This window comes from Suricata suricatta, chromosome 8, assembly GCF_006229205.1.
Source record: "Suricata suricatta isolate VVHF042 chromosome 8, meerkat_22Aug2017_6uvM2_HiC, whole genome shotgun sequence".
NCBI lineage: Eukaryota > Metazoa > Chordata > Mammalia > Carnivora > Herpestidae > Suricata > Suricata suricatta.
In genome coordinates, this window is record NC_043707.1 from 112,144,126 (window position 1) to 112,171,714 (window position 27,589).

At 40.6% G+C, this 27,589-nt stretch overlaps 1 protein-coding gene across 7 annotated transcripts in view; it reads right to left on the bottom strand.

Moving 5' to 3' along the window:
- The window catches only part of MACF1 (microtubule actin crosslinking factor 1), a 324,783-nt gene that overhangs the window by 113,304 nt on the left and 183,890 nt on the right, over positions 1–27,589 (bottom strand). For 5 of the 7 annotated variants that reach the window (XM_029947029.1, XM_029947031.1, XM_029947028.1 and 2 more), the window contains 14 exons: positions 27,285–27,411; positions 26,562–26,745; positions 25,746–25,915; positions 20,903–21,081; positions 20,131–20,269; positions 19,418–19,611; positions 18,208–18,370; positions 17,238–17,321; positions 14,545–14,652; positions 14,252–14,350; positions 12,031–12,183; positions 11,400–11,488; positions 9,105–9,240; positions 499–5,907 (listed from right to left, as the gene is read on the bottom strand). In XM_029947029.1, coding sequence (XP_029802889.1) covers positions 499–5,907; positions 9,105–9,240; positions 11,400–11,488; positions 12,031–12,183; positions 14,252–14,350; positions 14,545–14,652; positions 17,238–17,321; positions 18,208–18,370; positions 19,418–19,611; positions 20,131–20,269; positions 20,903–21,081; positions 25,746–25,915; positions 26,562–26,745; positions 27,285–27,411 — 7,234 coding nt within the window. The remainder of the gene's footprint in view (positions 1–498; positions 5,908–9,104; positions 9,241–11,399; positions 11,489–12,030; positions 12,184–14,251; positions 14,351–14,544; positions 14,653–17,237; positions 17,322–18,207; positions 18,371–19,417; positions 19,612–20,130; positions 20,270–20,902; positions 21,082–25,745; positions 25,916–26,561; positions 26,746–27,284; positions 27,412–27,589) is intronic. The other 2 variants (XM_029947033.1, XM_029947032.1) reach the window with 1 other exon arrangement.

Consider the following 27,589-nt stretch of genomic DNA (forward strand, 5'->3'; position numbering starts at 1 on the left):
TGCTGCCTATTTTTCTAACAACTATATAACAAACAGATGATAAATTCAGTTATACCTTAGAGAATCATCTAGTCCCCTAAAACTGTATTGATGCCCACAATTATACATATGTAAACTCAATATCCAGTCAAAAGTTTTAGCAATAAACTAGTTACATCTAATATGTGTGTGTGTGTGTGTGTGTGTGTGTGTGTGTGTACACACACACACACACACACACACACACACACATATACAGGGCTGCCTGGGTGATTCAGCTGGTTAAGTGCCCAACTCTTGGTTTGGGCTCAGGTCATAATCTCACCATTCGTGGATTAAAGCTCCGCATGGGGCTCTGTGCTAATGGCACGGAGCCTGCTTGGGATTCTCTAGCTCTCCCTCTCTCCGCCCCTCCCTTGCTCACTTGTGCGCGCGCTCTCTCTCTCTCTCAAAATAAAGAAATGAACATTTTTTTAAAAATAAAATATGTATATACAAACACACCACTGGCAAACTTACTTTAGTTGCTCGGAAGGGTTCTGGGTTTACACCTTCATCTCCCTTTCCGCCAGCTGCAGTCGTGAAAGCAGTTTGTTCACTGCCAGGGCTTTCTCTGAGCTTTTCTTGTGGGGTCCTCTCATCCATCTTCATTGTAGGGTGTATGAGTGGCACTGGATTTTCTTCACTGGTCTCTGCACTAATGGTGGCATCCTGTTGCCCTGTACTCTCTTTTTGAGACACATCTTTGAAGAGTTTCTTTGGAAGAAGCGACACTAAGACTCTGGGAATGCCCTGAGTCACTATGTCTTCAAAAGATACTGCTTCCACACCTGTAACTATAGGGTTGGACATTTCTAGAAATTTCTCTCCAGTTATTTCCTGAGTTGTTACTATTTTAGATGCAGGAATTCCACAGGTTTCACTATCACTTTTGCTGTCCTGATAGCTGATTTCTTTTGGGTCTACTCTAGAAACTGTAGTTTCTTCCAGTTTAAGAGTTCTTGTTGAGTCAGAAGGTATTTCTTGGTATGATCTTTCTTTATATCCATTAGATGAACAAATCAGATCTTTGATTTCTTTGGTTTTAAAAGTAGCATAGGAATCTTGGTAAGTGTTGGTCTCTGGTCTGATGGTTCCCTGGAGAGGCTTGTTTGTTTCAGAAATTTGGGATCTGCCTTCAACTTGGGTCTTTCCAACTGATTCCTGATAGTGTATTCCTTCAGGTCTTGGAGTAACAGAAGAGAATGGTTCACTCTGGGCCCCACCAGTAATTTGAGATAAGTTTTCTTTCTCTTTTAAAGTTAAGCAAAGGCTTAAATTTTCTACTTCTCCTTCACTGACTTGATTAGGTTTGAAGAATGTTGTTAAAGCATCCTGACTTGCAGAAATTTCTTTGGGTACCATTGAGGAAGAGCTTTCATCTTTACAAATAATAGAAAATTCTAGCTCTCTACTAGCTTCTTTTTCATTTATGGCTATTTCCACAGGTGGACTCTCTACGGTGGATCCCTCATTACCTCTAACAATGGTTTCTTGATACAACTTTTCTGTGGAAAGAACTGGTTTTTGTGTTTTGACACTTTCTTCTATAATCATCTCCCTCTCTTTCCTCTTCCTTTTCTCCCTGATACTCACTGGTTTCTGCATAACCTGCTCACCCAGCAATTTGCCTGAAGTTTCATAATCTGACTCCTCTACTTCTGAAATAATTCTTTCTTGGTTTTCCCGTATCTCTTTAGAATCTGGACCTGAGGTAGGCCATTTTATACTAGAAGTAATTTCTATTTGGGCCCCTACTTTTTCCTGCTCTTCATTTGTGTTTTTTCCCATGTCATTACTAGCCATCTCTTCGAGTTTAAAATCACGAGCTTCTGAGTGAGAGAGTGTCACTGAACTCTGGCCCAATGATGTACCTTTCCGATCACCAGGAATTATGATACTGACAGATTCTTCAGCATCTGGAGAAACTCTCCTTTTATCTTGATCCTTGCACTTCATTTCTTGTAACGAAATTTCCATGCTCTTTTTGGCCTGCCCCCCATCAGAAACCCTTGTTTGAACCTTTCCTTGTACAGACTGGCTTCTGATCTGAAATAATTTCTCACTTGCTCCTTTACCACAACTCATTCCAGCAGTCTGATTACACACAACTAACATTTCCTTTCTTAGAAATTCCTTCTCTATATCACGTGCTTCAATCCCATCTTGCTTTTCAATCTGAGCCCCATGACTGCGGGACTCTAAAGGATCTACCTGGATCACAGTTGCCAGTTCAGGGCTGATCAATCTTTTCTCAACAGCTTCCTTTAAAGTCACTCTCTGATCATTAAATATGTCAAAAATTCCTCCATTTAATACCTGATGAGATGCAATAATTTTGACCATGTTTTCATCCACTAATTTCTGTTCTAAGGCTGATGCCAATGTCAGTCTTTTTCCTGTGGCAGTATCAATGATTCCCCCAGTATTTGCCTGAGCTTCCAAAACCTTCAGTGTAGATGCAAAGTCCACTTTTCCAAGCTGAGTTGCTTGAGACAATGTAAGTGCTTTGTCACTTGCTCCATCTTTAATGTCTGAGAAGGGAATTACTTCTAGATATCTCTGTCCAGATTCAATATCAATCTTACATTTCTTTACTAATTCTGAATAGGGAACAATTCTGTAATTCTCAGGATCTACAATCCCATGAATCATTCCTGTAGACAATACTGCTTCATTAGTTAACAGTCCTTCTTTTTCAGCTTCTGCCAGGGTCAATCTCTGGCCAGAAATGAGGTCTACAAAACTTCCAGTCAAAGCCTGAATTTCATGGATTTCTCTTTTCAAGTCTGGGGTAACAAGATCTAATTTTATGGCTTCAGAGAGGGAAATCGTTTCCTTGGTTTCAGGATGAAAAAAGTGATGGAGGCTTAGGTTCTCAACTTTTTTGAGCTGCTTAGCTAAATGTGCATCAATGATGCCATGTTCAAAGGCATTATCAACAGAAAGTCTCATCCCAGATGTATGGTGAATGATACCTCCATCTGCCACCTGCTTAGTCAGCAACTGAACAGCCTCCTCTCTCTCCAGAAGTCCTCTGTCAATGGACTGCACAACTGTTAAAGGAGCTTTGGTCTCAGGGTCTAGAATTCCAGTTGTTTCCATTTGTAAGCTAATAAATCTCTCCCTGACTGTTTTCTCAGCATCTCTGCCTTTGGAAGCTTTCTCCAGGTTTATAAGCTCTGTCTCATCAGCACTGTCCACCAAGCCAAGATTTGAGGCCAACGTTACTGAAATCTTTTTGCCTCGTTTCAGGTCAACAATGCCACCAGTCACCACCTGCCCCTCTAAAATTCTCGAGGCTGTTTGTGTGTCAAGAAGTCCCAATGCAACTGCTTCCCTCACAGAGCAGAGCGTGTGGCTACGGGGGTCTAATACCCCACTTATAGCTTTGTCTGCCATGAGGACATTATGTAATAGTTTCTCATCCATCAGACCTTCATCGATGACTTCTTCAGTGGTCAAAGATTCGCAGGTCTGAGAGTCAAAGAAGCCGCGAAACATGTTCAGCTTTCCCATAAGTTTCACAGCAGTGTGGCTGGGCACAATACCTTGGGCTATTGCTTCATTTAATAAGAGCTTCTGACCTGCTTGTCCATGAATGATACCGCCATCTAGTAATTGTGCAGATAACGTATTTAAGGTAGCTTCCTGGAGCAATTCTGAAGAATGGCTGCATGACAGGGAGGTTTCACGACCATTATCTTTTGCATCTGTTTTTTCTGATGTCATCGTATGACAGTCTACAATGATGTGTCCTTCTGGATTATGTTTATGGTCAGCCCTACCCGAAAATGTTTTATTTAAGGTTTTCTGTTTGTCTAGAGTATGATTATTCATGTCATCTTCAGACTTTAGTTCTGATAAATCTAGAGTTTTCTTTACCTGAAATTGTGGCTTTTTGCTTTGGGGATTTAGCAGTGGCCTTCCAGTTTCACCTGGAATTTCAATTTCGAGTGTGTTTGCTTGTTCTGTCTGACACAGAAAGGAAGTCTTTCTGGAATTCTGCCATTCTTCCTTTGGTGTCATGACAGAAAAAGCATCTTTGCTTCCCGCCAAGGTCACAGCTTCAGCTTGCTCAGTGGGTACCACAGGGAGAAATCCCCTGCTAACGTTTTCTCTAGTGGACATTCCTGTTACTTCTTTCCTTTTGGTACACAGCAACTGTCCTTTTAACTCTGCCTGGACTTTATCTAGGACCATCAAAGAATCAACATTTGAATTTCTCACTTTTTGTTCCCCCACAAACAGGTCCCTTTCATAGTTCTCTACTGAGGAACCTTCAGTTTCCTTCATGGTCCTTTTGCCTTTTGCTTCAGTGCAATCTGCCTGATTGGGATAGTCTTTGTTTTGAGAAGAAATCCGGAGCTCATGTGGCCTCACACTCAGCCCATCACAGAAAGTTTCTGTGCTTTTGACATTCACTGATTCTTGTAATTCCTTGGGAGTTTCTAGTCTCTGGTGCCCAGTTTCAAACACTTTTGGAGGACCTGCTTGATATTCACCTCTTGTTGTCAGTGTCTCTATCAGCTCATCATCTAACAGGAGCAACCTCTGTCCATCCCGCACATTAATATAGCTGTGAGTCATCAGCTGAAACAACAGCATCTCCCCATGGCTTACTACGCCCTCAGATTGGCACCTACTGTGTGGTCGAATTACTGCTCCAGGATTAATGTTCAATTTGCTTCGTTCTGAAGAATCTGCTAATTGCATGTGAGGCATCACATCAGGTATGCAAATTGATTTTAAATTATTGACAAGATCTTTATCCAACATACCATCTTCTACTGCTTTTTTCCAGGACCAAACCTCTGTGCTGGCTGGTAGAAACAGAGCTTTAATATGGTGTCGGCCACTAAGGATTTTGTGAGCTAGTTCAGTAGACACAATACCTTGTTCCAGGGCATCTGTGATTGGGAGGATCTCTCCCGATTCAGGCCACAGCAACCCCATGAATGACCAAAGGGACTCCAGAATCACAAGGGCAATCTTAGCAGCTACCAAATCCTTGCTCACTGCTTCATCTATTGTCAGCCTCTGCCCAGTGACGGTGTCTATGATGCCTCCTGTTTGGATCTGCCTTATGAGAATAGCACAGGCCATATCTTGGTCAATCAAATTATGTCTTACAGCCTCTTCTACAGTAAGTCTGTGTCCTGTTCTTGGATCTACTATGCCACCAGCAAAAAGCTGAGCTTCCAGCAGCCGGACAGTAACCTGCCTATCTATTAGGCCTTCCTGAACTGCACGGAAAACACTAACCTTCCGGCCTGATTTCAGGCTCACCATTCCCCCTGCCAATTGTTTGACAGGCAGCAGTTTCAACCCTGATTCCTGGTGGACAATACATCTCTGCATCAGATCCACCAAACTGATTTTCTCAGCTGTGTTAGGGTCTATCAAATTCTTGGATGATTTCAAGTAAGACTCTAACACTGAGTGAAGCCTTGCAGAAATGAGGCCTAGGTGAAAAGCCTCCTCTAGGTTAACACAGCCCTCATTAGGGGGAAGACTGAAACCTCCAGTTGCCAGGTGAGCTTCCAACACTTTCAGTCCAACTCTCTCACTGATTATTTTCTTTTCAATTGCTTCCACCACAGAAGGAAGAAGGTCTTTGTTTTCAGTAAGCCTGCTTATTAAGGACAGGACATCCTGTAGCTCCCGCAGCTGCTGGTACATCTGGGGATTAATGAGGTTTCTGGCTAGACCCTCTTCCAGAGAGAGCTTTTCACTGGTCTCAGGGGCAATGAGGCCAAACATGATAACCTGGGATTCCAGGAGCACAAGGCCTGTGTCTTGGTCAATGAGGCCCTTTTGCATGGCTTTGAAGATGGGAAATATCTCCACTGTGCCTAGGTCAATCACCCCAGCAATAGCTCTGCAGCCCTAAAAGGAAAACGAAAAAGAAAACTGAATCAGAGAAGCATGACTAGTAAAAGCATACCTTCAAAGAACTTTCTATAGTCTACCAAATTCTGGCCATAAGAAAACCCCAGCCTGGAATGAGCCCCAATGTGTAGGAAACACTCAAGCTTGGTAGTGTTAATACTAGAAAAGAGTTTTTCTAAACTGCAGAATATGGAACATGGCCAGAAGCTCACAGGTTACTTGATGGATGCTGGCATTAAGCATATCTGAGTGATGAGCTCTACAAAGTAGCAAGCAGTGAAGGTGGAAGGCCAGCTCTCTCTAAGACTAAATCACCACAAAGGTTCTTCCAGAAATCTACCAGTTTCCCCAAAGTGAAAAGTCAGCCATATAAAACAACTTCTCGGTGTTGCAACCCATGCAGAAGATCCTAAAGTAGCACATCTCCAGTAATGAGCTCGGCAAAACCAGTCCACAGGATTAAAAGAGTCAAGCAGCCCAATGGCCACACAACAGGTGTGCAGCTCTGTAAACAGCCCACATGTACTCCTCGAGCAGCTATTTCACAGCTGGGGCTGTCTCACTCGGTGGCCATTGCAACTATCTCCCAAGGCAATGGCCCTCGGTTAAATTAGTTCTGGGAATTGGGAGTAGCAAATCAAGGAAGGAACAGACTTAGGTCCATTGCCTCTTGAACCACTAGGAACTTTTCTTCTGGTTCACATTAAAATGGGTAGTACAACTACTGTTATACACCTACAATTTTCTGGGCACTTACTATACTTATTGAGCGCTGATATTTACTCCTCACAACAATCCTATGAAGACAATTATTTTAATCTTCAGTTTGTAGTTGAGAAAATGAAGCACAGTGAAGTTGTTAAGTAACTTGTCCACGGTCACAATACAAGTTAGATTCAGAATCAAATCAAGGCCTGACTCTAAGTCTCAAGTTATTCTACTGCCTCCTCTGTCAGATCCAGAAGAGCATGAAGGAAAGGCACAGTAGACTGCATCACACTCAGGAGTTAGGTCCTATATCCAGTAAAAGCAGGAAAAGCTACACATTGCCAAAATTACCCTTTCAAAAAAGCCTAAAAATGGCTCCTTCCTGTTTTAAGGCCTTTTATCACAGAATGATGGTATTCAGAAATTAAATCATTTAACAGATGCACAGGTGGCTCAGGCAGTTAAGTGTCCAACTCTTGATTCAGCTCAGGTCATGATCTCCTGGTTCATGAGATAGAACCCTGTGTCAGGCTCCATGCTGTAGCATGGAGACTGCTTCGGACTCTCTCTCTCCCCTGCCCCTGATTGTGCTCGCTCTCTCTCAAAATAAATAAACTTAAAAAAAAGTAATATTAAATCAGTCAAGTGTTTTGTCACTTACTTTTATTTCTAGAAAGTAGCTAAACTTATATAACACGAATGCATATTATACATATTTACCAGGTATCTGTTCTATGGAGATTGAAGGGAAAATCGCACTGGCATAGAACTCTTTGAGATATATGAAAAATTACTTTTACAAAATCCACGTAAGGACTGTTCAGCAGCAGACAAGATGACAAAGCAAAAAATTCTTTTGAGAACTTCTAATTTCTTCTGTGAGATTCCTCAAATGCTGATATTGAAGAAAAACCTGGAGTCTAGTCAATTGCTAGACAAAGAGAAAAGACTACATGCTATTCCTTCCAATACTCTGAGAACTGAAGGACGAGCAAGAAGCACTGAGCTGGGCAATAATCCAGAGAAATCCAATTCAGTCCCACCAAACATGGACATTCTGACCTAAACAAGCAGAAAAGACAGAGGGAGAGGAGGAAAGGAAACGTAAAAGGCTTCTACTTACCAGAGTCGCAGCACGCCTTGGGCAGATAGAGAGAGAGCCTTACGGAGCAGCTCAGCCGCATCGCACACACAGTGTAAGCTTGGGGTTAGCGTCCAGCATGCGACTGTTTGTTTTTGTTTTTGTTTTTTTTGGTAAAAAAGAACCCCAAACAGGTCGTCCTCTTTTTCCCTTTTGTGCATTTGTGCTTAAACTCCAAAGGGTTAGTGAAACTTGTAAGCAAGGATGTCAGTTAATCAGAACAATACTTCACATGAAACACACAAACAGTAACAGGGGACACATCATGCTCAATGTAGTGGTGCTCAGCAGCTTGTCTTTATCTTCCCCCTTTTTTAACCTTTCAAAATGAGAACTGGGTGTTCTCAGCAAGCAATTGTTAAAACTTTTCACATACTCCCTTATATGGTGAAGCAATAAGCCATTAGAAGTGGGCTACCCTACATACAGAATGCTAAACCAGCATATTCTTTCTGGAAATTTACTTTCAAAGAAATCATAGCTGGCTCTGTTTTGTGGCCTTTACAACTGTAGCTCCTGATGCACCAATTTCATACCCAAGGACCAAGGTCAAAGCATGTTTTGTCTGAATATCATTTTGAGCGTCATTGAGACCAAATCTGATAACCACATGAGCTTAAATTTTGACCTGCCCCACAGAATTTGGCCATTGCTTCACAACATAGGAAATAAGCAGGCAAACACATATATATCCCAGAGACACATATATATAATATGGTAAGTTTACATATACACACAAATATCCAGGAAGAACTCAGGACAACCAGGAACTTGACAATTTTCCTATGGTCCGGGAAGGGAATATGAGTGGGAAATGGTAAAGATGTCACATGATGGGATGACCATGGGTGAGGGGAACCAGTGTCTCAGTCAGTGCAGCCAATCCACCAGTTTTCTTGGAAAATGAACATTTCTCATTTATTTGGTAGCTATGAAAACAAGTATGGAGGAAGAGGTACACAGCCTTTTCCTTCCCAATATTCAGAACTTTTGGCTGTCAACTTTTGAATGACAATGCCATGAGAGAGTAATCTTGCTGCCCCGTGATCAGATATATTTTAGGATTTATATTCTCTTCAATTGCGGTCTGCCATAAAATGGCAGATAACAGAAACTGTGAACCAGGTCTATAGGGTTGGCCATAAGCGCCTTCCAGTGTTCTTGACTGACCAATACATCATGGAACCCCAGTAAAGAAACACAAGACAAATGGCTGCTATGGTGAGGTTAAAAATTAGGTCACATTGGTCATGGAAAGCTAGTGAACATGATTCTCAATCAGTAAAGCTGCTTTCATATGATTCAAAAGGTACCTGTCCCATTTGGAGAGAGAAACTAAATGTACCTTTTGTTCTGTCTGTTGGGCCAACTGGCTTTGAAGTTGCTGAATTTGGTTTGCTGAACCATCACAAAGGTCATGGTAAGCCTTATTTAGGGCATTCAATTGTTCAGATATTTGTTCCTTCTCTTTTTCTGAGAGCCTAGAAGATGAAGCATTGAAGCTCTCTTAGAGAAAAACCTTCTCTTAAAAAAAAAGTTTTAAACAGACAAAAGAGAAAATAATCTCTCATTTACCTATTACCCAGCCATCCCCCTTTGCCAAATTTTAGTATTGTACCAGATTTACTTTAGATCTTTTTCACAGAAATAAGACATTACAGATATATCCAAAGTCCAACGTACATTTGTCACCAACCCTGTTCTTTTACCTTTTTCCCTAGCGGTAATCACAATCTTGAATCTGGTGAATTCTGCAACTTCCTTATCTTATTCTATACTGTTTTTGAGAATGAATCCTGTGATTCATAATTACAACTTTCTATCAACTTACTGAGATTTCCTAAGTCATCCTTAACTCCCTACTTTTTTCTTAATCTATCATTCCTCCCTATGATCTTCAGTATCTGTTTTTATAGTCCAGATCCACAGTCCATAGTCTCTATCAGCTCCCCATTAATTATCCTTGTATTCTGTCCTTGCTGATCTAATGAAACTCCTGCCCCAGATCAATAGAATCACTGGACTTCTCTGCTCCCGCTTGCAAGCTAAGTATGGGAGTGTGTGTGTGTGTGTGTGTGTGTGTGTGTGTGTGTCTCTCTCTCTCTCTCTCTCTCTCAGGGTGGGGGGAGGTAGGAGACCCTGTGGAGGAGATCCTACTGGTTTCTAGCCTCTAGTGGACCTGAGAGCTTCCTTACAACCTTTGGGGAGGCCCCAGTCAATCCTAATTCCCTAGCTCTCAGCTACATCACAGCAAACAACCTCTCAAGTCTATTTCAAAAGAAAATACAGACCGCTGGCATGAATTCTCTCACCATCTGGCTTTACTTCTGGCATACTTACCTCCATCCACACCTTTCCTAACCTCCTTTTTCTCAAACCTCAGAGGAATAGCTGTCTTGACTCTCTCTGGTCTAGGGTTGTACTTTCTACCCACTGATGAATTTTGTCCTCTCCTACAACTCTGGGACCCCCTCTCCTGTTATTTCCATCTCTTTCTCCCTTTTGGTCCTTGAGACTCAGTCCATAAACACAGCTAAGTTCCTCTGACTTTTAACAGAGTCTTTCTGTACTGTATATTCTACTCTAATTATTTACTGTAGTATTACTGTCCTTTCCTTGGCCAAGCTTCTTGAAAGAGTCATCTAATTTTGCTATCACTAACTTCCTCACCTCATGTACTTCCCATCATACTAAATCTGACATCATTCGCCAACTCTTCACCAGTCACCAACAACTTCCAACTTGCCAAATTCAACAGAAACTTCTCAGTCTCCATCTCTCTTGACCTCTGACCACTTTCTTCTTTTTGGAATACTCTTCTCTTATGAGTTCTATTTTGGAACATTCTTCTCTCATGAGTTCTAAAGTATCACTCATACTTGTCCCTCTACTTCTGTAAGGCTTCCTTTACAGGCTGAAAAGTACCAAGATGCCCTAAAAGTCTCATAAACGAATCCACTAATGGTATCTACTATGCTGATGACTCAGATCTGCATCACTTTAGACTTCTCTCATTACTTCTAAATTTACATACATAGTTGCCCGTTGGACAACTTTAGTGCAACTATTTAAGGCATAAATTAAGGTATTAGGTACCTTCTAATACATTCTAATCCACCCTTATGTCCTGTGAGTTCCTCACATTCATAATGTCTAAGAATAAAGCCGCCTTCTCCCTCAATCTATATCTTCTTGTGTATTCCCTTCTTGGTTAGTGGCATCACCATAAGCTCAGGGACCTATGCCAGAAGCCTGGAAGTTATATCTGACAATCTTCACTCGTCACCAAACCCTGTAAGTTCATCATCCTTAGTATCTTTTGAATTCTTGCCCTTCTCCACCCTCAAAATCTCTGGCCTGTATTATCACAACAGCCTCTTTACTGGTCTCTCAGGCCTCCACTTTGTTAATCTATTCTCTGTAAAACTGCTTTAAAAACCTTCATCAACAAAATCCAATCATGTAGAAGACCCCCTCCCCATAGCCAACAAAGTAAAATGCAAACTTTCAGCATGAACTGTAAGGCACTTCATAATCTGGCTCTTGCAGCCCTAAATTCTCCAGTCTCACTGCGACCTTGAATTTTAGTCAAGTAGATTCAGTCCCCTAGATGTGCCATAATCTCTCATTTAATACTCACTTATGACCATGCTTGGCCAAGAAGATCTGTGAAGTTTTAACGGCCTCAGAGACTTGTTCCCTCTTCGTGGTCAGTTCCTCTGTCAGAACCTAGGTGGTATAAACAAAGAGTATAGCTTCAGAACCCAGTAGATTAAAGAATCAAAATTATTTGAAATAGGTTTTTTAAAATCCTAGGGAAAAACCTAGCTTAGGTCGGATTTTTATTACCAACAAACTATACAAAGTTGATTAAGAAGGTGGAAGTACAAATAGGATAACTTCTTTTTTTTTTTTTTAATTTTTCTTAATGTTTTATTTATTTTATTACAGTGAGAGACAGAGCATGAGAGGGGGAGGGGCAGAGAGAGAAGACACAGAACCAGAAGCAGGCTCCAGGCTCTGAGCTAGCTGTCAGCACAGAGCCCGACGCGGGGCTCGAACCCACGAACTGTGAGATCATGACCTGAGCCGAAGTCGGAGGCTTAACCGACTGAGCCACCCAGGCGCCCCGGATAACTTCTTAAACTTCTTTAAGTGTGGCAGTTAACAGTTAAATCATTCCTGGGGAGGCCCATATGTGATTTGATTTGTTTTATTCCATCTAATGCCTTCTTACATATTATTAAGAAACAGATGGCTCTTCTACTCACCTGCTGTTCTAAAATAGCTTTTTCAATGTCTGTTGATTCTTTGGTCTGGGATGAGGTAGCTTTGCTTTGTGTGTTCCTTGCTAAGGTAGACACCCAGCCCAAAAGCTCTTTAACCTTCTCCACATGCTCCTGCTTTTCCTCTTCAACTACTTTCTAGAACAGGAATTGGAAAATCAGTATCTTGGTCAATGTCTTATTAAACTGGCCTGACTTCTAATTTCCTAAAATAGAGACATGAAAGTTACCTAAATCAGGAGGAATCTAAAATAACCCCAAGATAAATATAATTTACCCAGTCTAGATCATTGTTCATAGGTACTTAACTATGTGACTCGTAGTAGCTAACTTTGACATATCTAGGTTAGCACCTTTCTAAAAAAAAAACAGGTTTTTTAACATATGAAGGGTATTCAATAATTATTTACTGATCTTCAGATACCCTTTAAATATAGCATCTTTTTTTCATGATTCTTAGATTTACAGGTAAAGAGAATGAAGTCTTCAGAGATTGAGATAGTTACTGACATAAAGGAAGTTGTTTGCTAATTCGCACAGGCAAAAATTAGTATGAGTTAATATTTTCGATGGCATTTCTTTTATAAAAGTGAGTAACATACAGAAACTTATTTTGCAATGATGCAGATTTTTATAACTACAAAAAATCATATACTCATTACAACAAATTCATATCATCTGAAGTGCATAATATATATCCCTTTAATCTCATTTTCCTAGAAATTTGGTGTCCAGCTGGCCCTTGAACAACATGGGTTTGAACTGCATGGATCCACTTATACATGCGTTTTATTTCATAAATACAGTACTTATGTAAAAGTATTTTCTCTTCATGATTTTTTTTTTCTTTTTAAAAAATTTATTAATTATTGAGAAACAGAGCATGAGCAGGGGAGGGGCAGAAAGGGGGAGACACAGAATCTGAAGCAGACTCCAGGATCTGAGCTGTCAGCACAAAGAGGATGCGAGGCCTGAACTCATGAACAGTGAGATCATGACCTGAGCCGAAGTCAGATGCTTAACTGACTGAGCCACCCAGGTGACCCTCTTCATCATCATATTCTTAATATTTTCTTTTCTCTAGCTTATTTTAAGAACACAATATATAATAAATCTATTTCATAATTTTACATTACATAGCATCCCACTATATGGAATTTGTATGTTTCCAATTATTCCCATTAACAAATTATGCTTCTTAAGGATCTTTGTTCACATCTCCCTTCTTCATATTTACAATGTATCTATAAGGAAGATACTTGGAAGTGGGAGCGTTGGACATTATACAGTCAATCCTCATTACTCAAATTCCATATTTGTGAATTTGTTCTACTTGCTAGAATTTATTTGTAACTCCAAAGTCAATACTTGTGCCAATTTCAGTCTTTTCCAGCTATGCCCAATGTTCCCGGCTGAGGTAGAACAGGGTGACACTGTACCTTCTTGTTCCAGCTCTTATACTATAAACAAGTGTCATTTTCACAGTCTATTTAGTGTCATGCTTTTCACAATTTTTGTTGGTGATTTCACCATTTACAATGCACCCAAGCAGGGCACCCAGGTGGCTTAGTCGGTTAAGCATCCCACTCGTGATTTTGGCTCAGGTCATGATCTCATGGTTTGTGGGATCTAGCCCCGCATTGGGCTCTGTGCTGACAGCATGGAGCCTGCTTGGGATTCTGTCTCTCCTTCACTCTCGCCCCTCCCCCACTCATGCTCAGGATCCCTTTCTCTCAAAATAAACTTTAAAAACTAATTGGTTTTTAAAATAAATAAAATAAAATAAAAATGGACCTGAGCATAGTGCTGAAGTGCTGTCTCATGTTCCTAAGCAAAAGAAGGCTGCAACATTTACAGAGAAAATATATGTTAAATAAACTTCATTTAGGTGTGAGGTGTACTGCTCTTGGCCTGAATCAACAAAATATATTAAATAAAGTGTTTTTAAACAAAAACACACATAAAACTAGGTTGTGTATTATTTATTGACAAAAATGTATGACCAGAGGCTCACAGGAACCTCACCCTGTATTTCCCATAAGTTTAAGAGCACAGTATTCCCTAATGCAGTGTGCATAGCAGCTTCACAAAACACAACTACTGTGAATAATGAAAACTGGCTGTGTGTGCACTTTACATGTTTATAGAGAAAGCACAGGATTTTTCATTCTATTTTCAAAATGACTTAGGACACAACCATCCTCACCTCCTCCTCTTCTAGTCGCCGGAGGGCATCACTGATATATTTTACATGCTGAGTTGTTAAGGTCACCAGTGCTGTGTAGCGAGTCCTCAAGTCCATGAACTATGGTTCAAAAAAACCAATTTAGATAAATTATCTGCAGGAAAAGTATACTTAAATAGTTGAAAATGAGAGGACGTTTTCATGAAATCACATGCTCAACAAAAAGGCGAACCCTAAATCAAACGGTCAGGGCCCGAACAAACAAATCTTTCCTTAAGGGAAGACAGTGGCCTGTCCTTTCCCCACCCTTTCACCTCTTGCGTGATGGCATCTGAGGAGGAAAGCATGCGACGTCGCTTGCCAGGGGATTTCTGCTGTGATTCCACAAACGCCTTGTATGTCATCAGTTGCAATTCATAGTCCTGAGGGAGGAACACATTTCACCACATTTACACATACCCGTGCAACATAACTCATGTAACAGAACCATAGTATTTCATTGCTGGAAGGCACTTTGGTGATCATTTAAACCAGTGATTAGCAAACTTTTTCCTTAAAGGGCCAGATGGAAACTATCAGGCTATATGATCTATCATAGCTGCTTAACTCTGCCAAGGTAAGGGAGAGCAGCTGGAGATGATCAATAAATGAAAGGGTGTGACAGTGTTATGATAAACCGGCATGGAAGGACACTTGACAATTGAAGGTCATAGAATTTTCATGTGTCATGAAGTATTATTCTTCTTTGGGTTTTTTTTTTTTTTTTAGCCATTTCTCATGGGCCATGGAAAAATAGGTATGCAGGCTCGATTTAGCCTGTGGGCCATAGTTTGCTGACATCCTCTTCATTTCATACACTGGGAAACTGAAGCCCAGAGACAGGAAGTGAGTTTCCCTGATTACTCAGTGGGTGAGCAACAGGGAGACCCTAACTGATCCTCTTCCCACGTCCCATGCTATGCGGACCGCCTCGGCAATCCTGAAGAGTGCTGTCCTCGTCCAGGACCCCTTCCTGCTGGATACGGATGGGTGCAGGAGCCTCCAATTTCTCCCCTGCCTTTACTCTCCTCTCAATTTCTTTTCTATCCTGCCACCAGAAAAGCCTTTCTAAAACACAACAATGACCACTTCATTCCTCATTTGAAAGCTGTTAATGATCTAGAGCAGAGCTTCTCAAATAGCAACATGCACATAAATCATCTTGGAGATCTTGTTGAAACTGAGATTCTGATTTGGCAGCTTAAAGATTCTGCCTTTCTGACAAGCTCCCTGATGACACTGATGCTCCTGATTTCAATACCCCATTTTGAGGGACAAGAATAGAAGGTAAAGCCAAGAGAACTGAATAAGGCCTTTCATAGGCTGGCCTCAACTTTCCCTTCTCATTTTCCACAGTCACTGCTTCTTATGCACCATACCATATGTCAGAGTATTTGGTATTTCCTCATATAATCATTATATCTCCATTCCTCTGTGCCTTTGCTTATGCAGTTCCCTTTGACTGGAATGCCTTTTTTGTTGTCTAGTTAGAAAACTCTAGGCAGGAAAAAAAACGTGAAATGAGTTCCTTAAGCAGCCTATAGCAGCAGTAATAAAAGTATTACTATCTTATTACTACTACTACTACAACAGTACAATAGTAGTACTAAAATAGTAATAATGATAAAAGCAGGTGCTATCATTTACTGAGTGTTTCTTAAGTTTGAGGTAATGTTCTATGTATACATTATCCCATGTAATTTTTATAATCATTCAGTGAGACACTGATTCCATTTTGTAGATATAGCAACAGATACCCCAAGAGGCTAAGTACTTGCATAAACTTAGAAGACTGGAAAATGGTGAAGCGAGAATTTAAATTCAATTCTTTGTGACACCAAGTCTTCAGTTATTAACTAATGAAATGGGTTCATTCAGAGAATATTCGTTGAGCAACTACTATGTGCCTATCATTGCTTGGAGTGCTATACATATAGTGGAAAACAAGTTAGAAAAAACTTTGCTCCCTTGGAACTTATATTCTAGCAGTAAGAACTATAATACACAAATAAATATATAATAATCTCAGGTCATTTTTATTTCAAAATATTATTAGAGAAATAGGGAGGGGGGGCCAGATCATGCATGGCCTCATAAACCATATACAGCTTTAAATTTTTATTATGAATATGATATGAAGTCACTAGACAGTTTTGAGCAGGTGAGTGAGGTGATCCAATTTACTTCAGCATGTACTGTATACTATATACTACTATACATTTTAGTATATTTAAAATTAGTATGTCTTACAATCAATGATATTTGCATAATTGGCAGAGTTTCTTCTTTTTTTGGTAGTGTATAAAATAATGGTGTGGCTTATAATTGACAATGTCTGAGATTCAGTGACATGAAGTATGTTCTAAAAAGGTAAGTCTGGCTACTATGTAGAAAAATAGCCTGTGGGGCAGGAGTAAAAGTAAGAGAACAGATCAGCACAGAAGATTAGAATAGTTCAAGGAAGATTCCTCACTCAGATGTGAAACAGGGAAACGGGGCCAGTGGCTGGGTAACAAGAGAGAGATCAAGGACATATGGGAAGATGGAGCCAAGCTGTTCACAGACTGAACATAAAGTGTAAGGCAGAGAGAATATTAAGGATGACTCTTGTTTTTGTTTTTGTTTTTTTTTTTTGCTTCAGCGATTAGGAAAATGGGACACTCCTGAAATAGGCAAGACAGTGAGAAGTCTATTTGAGAGGAAATCCAAAACATTGTTTCTGACATGGCACGTTTAAAAAACCTGTGGATCATCTAAAGGGTGACTCCTGAATCAGAGCTGATGTTTGGTACTACTCTGAGCATCATCAAATGTAGGACCATGAAAAGTACACACATGTATTAATTGGCAGATGGGGCCAACCCCTCACAGAAGCACTTACTTGTCCAAAAGCAAAAGTGACAGTGACAAGGGAGATCTTCCTATGCTTGAGATCATTTATGTTCCTTTGGGGATATGGCAGAGTTACCTTTACAATAGTGGAGTACTGCTGGGAAAATTTCTGACACTGGTCCAGCTTTGTCTGATTCTTCTCGATTTCTGCAAACAGATCCTGGAAACCAAAGTATCACAACAATTACTATTGTCCCTATTGTCATCAAAACAGCTGAACATTTATTACCTTTTAAAGCAGTTTTCAAATCTTAGCAACATCAAAATCACCTATGAGGCAATCACTAGCTTGCCAGGCCCCACCTCCAGAGTTTCTGATTTGGTAGGTCTGGGTAGGTCTGAGAACTTGAATTTCTAACATGCTCTCAGTAATGATGCTCTCAGCTGATGTTACTAGTCTGGACTCCACACTTTGAAAACCACTGTTCTGTGTATTTTACATGTATCCCTTCATTTAACCCTAATAACAATAACCTTATGAGTGAGATAGGTTAAACAAACAATGGACTATGTCCATTTTATTGGTAAGTAGAATGCTGAGAAGTTAAGTAATTTGGTCAAGGTCTCATAGTGAGTTGAGTAAGTGAGCCAGGACTGGAATCCAAGCAATCTAACAGAACTTCATACTCTAAACTGTGATGCTAAGCAAAATAAATAACAAAACATTACCAAGTAAAAACCACTTTGAATAATTTTTGCCCAGTTACATCTTTCCTGATTTTCCATGCCCCATGTTCTAATCCTAGTAAAATCAAATGCAGTCAAGAAACAAAATGAGTCAAGATAATTTTAATCTGTCCATCTATGGTTTCAATATATAGTCTCTGAAAGTCAGGTTTTGAAGGGACGTTACAAGTTTGTTTGGCCTAAATGCAAAACCAGTATCATCTTGAGACCATCTTGCTTGAACTCTTTTGAGAAGAGGAGGCTCCGAATGTCTTGCTATTTGGGGTAAGCTTAATTGCTAGTTCATCATCTCCTTCCATGATGAACTAACTCCTCCCCACCCCCACACACAACGTTCACCATGCTACTGCTACACCCACCGTCTGCTGGCTGAGCTGCTCAGACAGCACTCTGCTATCCTCTGCCTGGCCTGGCTTCATCATCTCCTGCTGCGCAGTGGTTTCCTCAATCCATTTGATGAGAGTTCCATGGCAGGCTCTGTAATCTCCCAGAACTTCCCGAATACTTTCTAACTCAGATTGGCTGGAGGAGTACAGGGAAAGAAACTGCCATTAGACACCTTGGTACAAACACAATAAAGGAAATGGGGCAATTCCCTCCTTAGCCCATTCCTCCAGTTGAGCTTGATCACAGGGGATTCGTCTTTATTTTGGGGAAACAGTAGTATTATGCCAACTGAGACCTACGCATGTAACCAGTGCCCTGTGGGGTAAAAGTAGATAGAAACCAGTTGTGTGTGCTAGCCCTGCACACAGCCTTGGAGTCTGGCATCCCATAATGATCCTTGTCAATTTGTTTTACCGAGGCTGCCAAGATCACCAGGGTTGCCAATTAAGACAGTGCTAGCTGCACACTTATGTCTCCTGATGACAGTACTTCTGTTATGATTTAGAAATCACTGTAATTTCTTGGGGAAAGACGGGTAAAAATTTTTCAGTTAATTTCAGAAACAGTCTCTTATATCACTTTTGTTAGTCCAACTAGACTTGGAATAGTAATTCAATTACAGAGAGTCAATCCAAACTTACATGTTACTTTAACTCCTCTATTTGCCTATCCAGCCTAGGCTCAGTAAGGTAATATTCTGTCTTACCTCTTCAAATTCGACATCAGAAGCAGGACTTCAAGTAACAGAAATAAAAACCACTGAATTGGCAAATCAAAGTGGAAGTAAGAAATTCTGCAAAGTCCCACTATGAAAAATGCTCATAGTTGGATTCAAAACTAATAAAACAAGAATCAGAACTCAAGATTGAGCCTTGAGAAAAGATCACCAGGTCACCCTTCCAGTTTATATTCTGAGACACCACTGTCATGGCTTAACTAGGTAAAAACTGTACAGGAGAAGCATTGCTAATGGGACCATCACTGCTCATCCAAAAGAGCCTCAGGTCTGCCTAGGGGTTGGTGGTCCCAATTTTCTGTCACTTATCTTGTCCAGAATTCATACTGTCATTTAATATGTACCCTTCTCTATCACTTCCTCCCTTTAAACAAGAATGTACAGATCTCTATTTAAAACCTAGTCCCTGAATCCTAATAGGAGGAAAGGGTAGGGCCACCACTCACCGGGTCTCAAGCTGGACAATGATGCGGTGCCAACGCTCCCGCAGCTGGGAGCCTTTTTCCTGACAGCGCTCCAAATCCAGGCTTCGCTCTGGGGTCAGACGACTCAGCTGCTCTGCCACTGCCTTGGCCTTGGCAATTTCCTCATCCAGGACCGTAAACACTGAATTCTTGTCCCTCACGTCACTAAGCCAGTGCTTTAAAAGGACAAGTACAGCAAGAGGTTAAACATATTCCATGCTAAAAAGGACTCAGACTAAGGCAGAAAACAAGAACATAGCATAAAGCTGGTTCTGCATTATACCTGGATTCACAAGCCACACCCTATAATGTTTCTGCTAGAAATGCCTCTATGGTCCTCATGCACACTGGGAGGCCAAGGGTAGGCAGTACATTACAGAGAGACATGCAAAGAACTAGTGTTTGAAACTTGGCTATCTAATTTAGAAGTGTAACCACTGATTGTATCTGATTTAGCCCTAATTTTACTGGGGAGAAAATGAACAGAAAGGCAGTCATTTATTTTCCCTTGCCAGCTAAACATATTTCTCAGTCTCAACTTGTTTGGATTCACATTCAGATATATTAAATATGATATCCTGTCCAGTTTAAATGCAAATTTAAATCAGTGTCATCCATCCAAAACTGCATTTCTCTGCTAACCCAAAGCAATGCATATGTTAAGTTAAGCTCCTATGAAACTCAGAGCAACCAACCCGTAATGTAGACCGATGAGACTCCAGAGCAGAGAGATCTGCTGGTACTGCTTCTTCTTGACTCAACTTGATTTCATAACCTTTGACCAAGATTTCAGCGTCCTGGATGCTACGCACTATAACATCGATGGTCTTTAGCCTATGAAGGTAAAGTCACCTTGGTTAACACACACATTTTAAGGGCTGGGCCACAGACTAGGAGCACTACAGAGAGGTTCATAAGACGTACTACTAAAATCAGTTTTACCATTACTAGATGATGACAGGGTTTTATAAAAACAAGAAAGCATGTTATATGGGTTGCCAATTTCAGCCAATTCAAAATAAAGTTCTAGGTGACACTGGGACACACACAAATGTGGTGGATTCACGGGAAAAATGACATGAGGCCAGAAACCCACCCGACACTATCAAGAGTCTAAGATCTGTGACTCCTCAAGGTCCTGGGTGGGTAGAGGGAAAATCTTAAGACTGTATTTAGTTTAATTGAAATTTTTTATTTTCATTCTGTAGTGTCCCTTCTTTTTTTAAGAGCTATCTAATCAAAGAGAAATACTCCAAACACTGCAAATCCCTCTCCCTTTCTGTATCACTGACATTTATTTGCTGCACCCCAAGGAACCCACTCCAGTTACTTGGAGCAAAAGCCAAGGTCTCTCTTCATGGGTACATGCTCTTTAAGATCTGCAATCTCTCTGAAACACTCTAGGCATTCCCCTTCTCATGGCAATGAAACCATTGCCCTTTGGACCCAAACCTGAAGCTTACTTACTTATTCAGATAAACCGTGGAGAGACCATACACATGGTCCATTTTCTCCACCAGCAGATTGAGTTCTGAGCGCAGAGTTGGGACACTCGAACCAGATGGAGACTGATGGAGAAAGCTGTTGCATTTCATGGAAACAGCATCCAAGTCTGATCCCAGTTGCTGTAAGTCCTCTTGGGTACGCTGTGAGGAGCAGGACACACAACAAAGAGGGAGACAGAATTGAAAAAGAAGTAATAGCAAAATGCTGCAAACAACTAAATGCCCATATGTAGGAGAGTAGTTGAACAAACAGTGAAATAATATTGAAGGTGGAGGATGGGAAGAACACACTCAAGTATTTCCTGAAAACAATATCTGGACTATAGACAAAAGTTCAGGCTAAAGACAAAAAGAACCATAAATAAACACTGAACTCCAGTTAATAGGTTTGTGGAATTTCTGTAGTAGCATTGACTCAGCAATTCTAAAACTACTCATCTCTATGCTGCTAGACCTGAGTAATATGTAAATTTTTTTAAAGTTTATTTATTATTTTGAGAGAATGAGATAGAGTGTGAGCAGGGGAAGGGCAGAGAGAGAGGGAGACACAGAATCCAAAACAGGATCCAGGCTCTGAGCTGTCAGCACAAAGCCCGATGCGGAGCTCGAACCCACAAACCGTAAGATCATGACCTGAGCCAAAGTCGGACACTCAACCAACTGAGCCACCCAGGCACCTCAGCAATAAGGAAATTTACTGTAGGTAACATAAAGTAGGTTTCTCAATCTTAAGGAAACAAGTTACAAATATGGAAAGAAGAAAGGCTAGAATGAACCCTGTGGTATTGGTTTGGAACCAAATGGAGACAGATGCGTATAAGTTCATAGTTATATCTGTGTGTGTATGTATGTGTGTGTGTGTGTGTAGGTGTGAGAGACGGAGAGACAAATTGACAGATAAACATATCGGTCTACTTTTGTGATACATTTACATGAATATAATTATATATACATCTATACACATATACGTATATGTGTATATGCATGTATGTGACACTGGGGTGTGCCTGTATGTGTGTGTGCATGATGTGTTTGTAAGTGTGTGTTTTTCTAGCTCTATCTGCTGAGCAGGCCTAGAAACAATGACATCCCAATAATAATGAGCATGCTCAGTATGCAGATCCTTGGTTTCTAAATAACATTCTCTACCTAAAGGAAGTAGGACTCCTTGGAGAAATGGTTGATTCCAGGATTGGGGCTGCCAAAGGCAAGATGAACCTGGAATGTCTTTTCTTATTTTGTTAAGAAATAAGAAAGCACTCAAAGAATAGTGGGACATGTTACAATGACATAGATACCAGCCTGAAGGGGCTCTCAATAGCTAAATTTGAGAAATTTTGAACATCGAAATAAAGACAGTAACAAGTTACAAACCATTAATAGAAGAATCTGTAACTCTATACTCACATAAAGAAGGAAGAAAGGGGACACCTGGATGGCTTAGTCAGTTAAGTGTCCAACGCTTGGCTTTGGCTTAGGTCATGATCCCATGGTTAGTGAGATTGAGCCCCACATCAGGCTCTGCACTGACAGCACAGAGCCTGCTTGGGATTCTCTCTCCCTCCCTTTCTGCCCCTCCGCCACTTGCTCTCTCTCTCAAAATAAATAAGTAACTTTTAAAAAAGGAAGGAAACGGGGCGCCTGGGTCGCTCAGTCGGTTAAGCGTCCGGCTTCGGCTCAGGTCACGATCTCACGGTTCGTGGGTTCGAGCCCCGCGTTGGGCTCTGTGCAGACAGCTAGCTCAGAGCCTGCAGCCTGCTTCAGATTCTGTATCTCCCTCTCTCTCTGACCCTTCCCTGCTCGCACTGTCTCTCTCTGTCTCTCAAAAATAAATAAAAACCATAAAAAAAAATTTAAAAAAATAAATAAAAAAGGAAGGAAAAAAGAAGGGCATAGAATAGAAATTTTAAAATGTAAAAGGAATAATAGAATTAGATAACCACCTTTTGGCAACAGTTATACTAATAATTAATTCAGTCAAGAATTAATACCAGATGCTAAAAAACTAGGTGGTTAAAATGTGATGTAAAACAAGATATTTACACGGTCTCCAAGTATCTCCCCAAAATATGCTTAGTAATTACAAAGGGGAAAGGAGCAACAACCAAAACAAGTTATCACCAGTAATGGGACAAATCAACATCACATGCCTCCTGATATCATGTGCTGAGGACACACGATCATTTCTGTGCTATTCCTACCAAAAATGTGTAGCACTTCAGATAAACACAAATGAAGGAATATTCTACAAAATAAATGGCCAGTACTCTTCAAAATGTTATGATTGGGGTGCCTGGGTTGCTCAGTCAGCTAAGCATCTGAATTTGGCTCAGATCATGATCTCACACTCTGTGAGTTCAAGCCCCACATGGAGATCTCTGCTGTCTGCATAGAGCCCACTTAGGATCCTCTGTCTCTCTGCCCCTCCCCTGCTTGCACATGCATGCAGGCACACACACTTACTCTCTCTCAAAAATAAACATTTTAAGAAAATGTTAGGGTCATGAAAGATGATGAGAAGTGGAGAATTCTTTCAGTTTATGGAAATTTAAAGAGATAGAGCAAGTAAATGTAACATGTGATAGGTACTAGATTGAATCCTGTACTAAAAATTTTGGGGGAGGGAGTACCCCAAAAAAAGGCATTATTAATTCAACTGATGAAATTTTAATAAAGTCTTAGATAACAGCATTGTAACAATGTTCACTTCCTGATTTTAATTACTGTCCTATGATTACATAAGAGACTCCCCCTGAGTTTTGGAAATGCACACTGAAATATTTAGGGGTAAAAAAAAAACCATCATGTACAGAACTCACTCTAAAAAGAAAAAATATATATTCTTAAATTTTTTAATGTTTATTTATTTTTGAGAGACAGAGAGACATAGCATGAGCATGGGAGAAGCAGAGAGAGAGGGAGACACAGACTCCAGGCAGGCTCCAGGATCTGAGCTGTTAGCACAGAACCCAGCACGGTGCTTGAATTCACAAACTATGAGATCATGACCTGAGCTGAAGTCAGATGCTCAACTGACTGAGCCACCCAGGCACCTCAAAAAAAGATTATGATGATGTATACGTACGTAGGAAAAAATGATAAAGCAAATACAGAAATACGTCAACATTTGGGGAATCCAGGTGAAGGCTATAGGAGAAAATTTTTTTCTGATATACTGCAACTATTTCAAAATAACAGTTAATGAAAAAAAAGGAAGGTCCATTAGAAGAGCTGAATATTAACCTTTCATAGAATGTTCAATTTTGCTGGGACAAACAGATTTCAGGTAACTACAGAAACCTTGTAAGTTTCAATATGAAAATTACATGTTATATGATATGCTTCGTTCAGGTGTACTAGACCTCCCTGGCCACTGAAAATTATACTGCCCATTCATCTGCTTCTTTATACTTTGGAATAACTGAAAAGGGTAGGAAGAATCATTCCTAATATAGCCAGTCCTTTCCATTCCTTCAGGCTCCCAGGACAAATCTAATATTCTTTTTTAAAAATATTTTAAATGTTTATTTAGTTTTGAGACAAAGCACGAGTGGAAGGGGCAGAGAGAGAGGGAGACACAGAATCTGAAGCAGGCTCCAGGCTCTGAGCTGTCAGCACAGAGCCTGAGTCAGGGGACCAACCCACAAACAGTGAGATCATGACCTGAGTTGAAGTCCGATGCTTAACCAACTGAGCCACCCAGGCGCCCCTTAATATTCTTTAAGGAGCTCTCTCATACCATACCAAGTAGAAATGGTCTAATAACACTCTAAACTCCTATAGCAATGTTTGCTTGGAAATCTGTAAATATCCTAGGTACTATCTTATGACATCTCTTATACTGAAGCTTCTAATTGTGACTTCAACCTTCTATTTTTTAAACTACATTATAAGCCCAAAGCAAGGACTTTGGGTTACTCTCTTCACATACCTATGAGCACATAACAAAGCATTTAATATTTGCTGCTTTTACTTCAGAAACACTGCCCTACATTTTGATGGCATTTTACTTTTTTAGGAAACTCATTATATGTACTATATCACTTAACTTTTTGGAAAACTTTGGAAGTTAAGTTATATAGTTTGGACTTATGTATTAACATCTCCATTTTTGTAAGAAAGGAAACAAAGGATGAGAGCTAACTTGCTGTAAGTGTGCATCTGACCCTAGAAAAGAATCTGAGTCTTTCCTTAATATTTTTTGCATAATATGGATGATGGTAACCACATCATAGTAAATACCACATGCACATAAGGGATAAAACAGATAGTAGAATCTCCACCAAGCAATCTTAAAATATGTAGCCCAGGGGTGCCTGGGTGGCTCAGTCGGTTAAGCAGCCGACTTCGGCTCAGGTCATATCTCATGATTTGTGGGTTCAAGCCCTGCATCAGGTTCTGTGCTAACAGCTCAGAGCCTGGAGCCTGTTTCAGATTCTATGTCTCCCTCTCTATCCACCCTCTCCTCACCCCCACTCGTGCTCTATCTCTCTCTGTCTCAAAAATAAATAAACATTAAAAACAACTTAAAAAAATATGTAGCCCAAATGTGGTGCTTAGAACAATTTGCCAGTCAGTTTGCCTCCCCAAGTGTGCAGAAAACTAATCAACATTCAGCAATGCACTGGGAACTGAAATCATGCTGCCACAGGTAAAAGGCATTTACATGCTGCAGGGAAGAACTCTCGAGTAGAAAGGCCATGAGTCTACTGTCTTATTTTTTAGGCTCCATATTGTCTTGACACCCAATCCACTCTCTGAAAGCACGTGCGCTGCAGCCCGCACCCACCTCATTCGAGGCTTACCTCTTGCTCTGCGATCCTTAATGCATTGTCCTGTCGGGCATCTTTGTCAGTCCTAGAACTGGCTGGAGACTGAATTCGCTTGACCAGTCGCTGTTCACACTCCTCCAGGCGTAGTCGGATATTCTTCAGCTCTGAAATGTACATCTTGGCCACAGTTTCTTCTTTGTCCTCTGTGAATGCACAAGTACAGAATACCATTAACCACCACAACAGAAATTAACAAACTTGAGAACAATGGATTCACCCTCAGATAGAGAGCAGCAGACCTGATATTCCACAAATGAAAGCAAGGCTTTATATGGGGGAAACCTTCTGCCTGATCTTAAATTCTCTGCATTATATACCCATATTTAAGAATCTAAACATGTTAGGGGTACCTGGGTGCCTCAGTCAGTTAAGTGTCTGACTTCTGCTCAGGTCATGATCTCATGGTTTGTGAGTTAGAGCCCCACATTGGCCTCTGTGCTGACAGCTCAGAGCCTGAAGCCTGCTGTGGATTCTGTGTCTCCCTCTCTCTCTGCCCCTCCCCTATTCATGCTCTGTTTCTGTCTCAATAATAAACAAAAAAAATTTTTTTAATCTAAACATGTTATTTCCACAAGAAAATGTGACAGGTGGATAAGCAATGAATGAAATATGGCCTCTTCTTTCATGATCCAATTATGAGAATTCATCTCTGTTAAGTGTTTTCCTATCTCAAGTTTTTAGCAACTCAAATGGTAAAAAGGTGGTACTCTCTAGTCTACATGAAGGGTCCAGCAGCACCCTTCAGGGCTCTCATTCCACCATTTCTTTCCCTCTTGCCAAGGCACACACCATTCTCTATGGACTGCATCAGGTGCTGGAAGTGGGTTTTACAAGCCTCCACCTCCTCTTCTAAGCGCAGACGATCAGCCACTGAGAAAAGCAGAGAGTCACGGCTATCCTGCAGAAAGTCTTCATAGTGGGCTTGGAGGTTCTTCATAACCTGGTGGCACTCTCCTGGTGCTGAGGATCGAAGCTAGAGAGAGAGAGAAGGAAAAGGAAATAAATTTCAATAGAATGGGAACATAATACCTCCTCCTTTTCTCCCTTTTATTGATGTTTAACATATAGACAAATCAGTTGCACACACCGTAACTGCAAATGTGGTGTTTTACAACAAGAACTTGTCCATGTTATCAGCATTCAGATCAAGAAACAACATTACTAGCACCCCAGAAGAATCCACTGTGCCCTATTGTACACAACCCTGACTAATGGTTAATTCACCATTATTGCTGTACTACATACATCTGTGCAAGAGCTGCTCATCCTGCAGAGTAGGAAGAAGCCTTTGGTTGGCCAAGAAAACCGAAGATGTTCATTTTCATCAGAAATTTCCTTAACCATTCCGGCTGCTGTTTTTCAATCCTAGGACCCCCTAATTCTGAAACACTATCCCTGACTTCACTTTACTCTCTGTGGGTGGGTAGGAGTCTTACAGTAATGAAAAAAAGTTCCTTCTGAAAAAAGCTTGCCAACAGGATGTGAGCCTGAGGGAAGGCTTTCCACAATTACCTTTTCCAGGTTCCAGGTCTTTACAAGGTCAAGGTCCTTCCGCAGATAGTTCCAGGAGATAAGGCTTTTGGTGTTAACATGTAGCTGATGCCAAAGAGCCATCACTTTCTGGTAAGATTGTTCGACCCTAGAAACAACAGAAAACCTGGCTGTGGCTTTTTAAAACTTGAGCTCCACATCAGAGATCTTTCAGGGGGAAAATGTGATTGGCTTAGCAGAACTGGGTTTACATGCTAAGCAGAGTAATCAAATACTAACAACACAGCAATTTTTAGAACAAAATTAATTGAGATATTCAAACAATT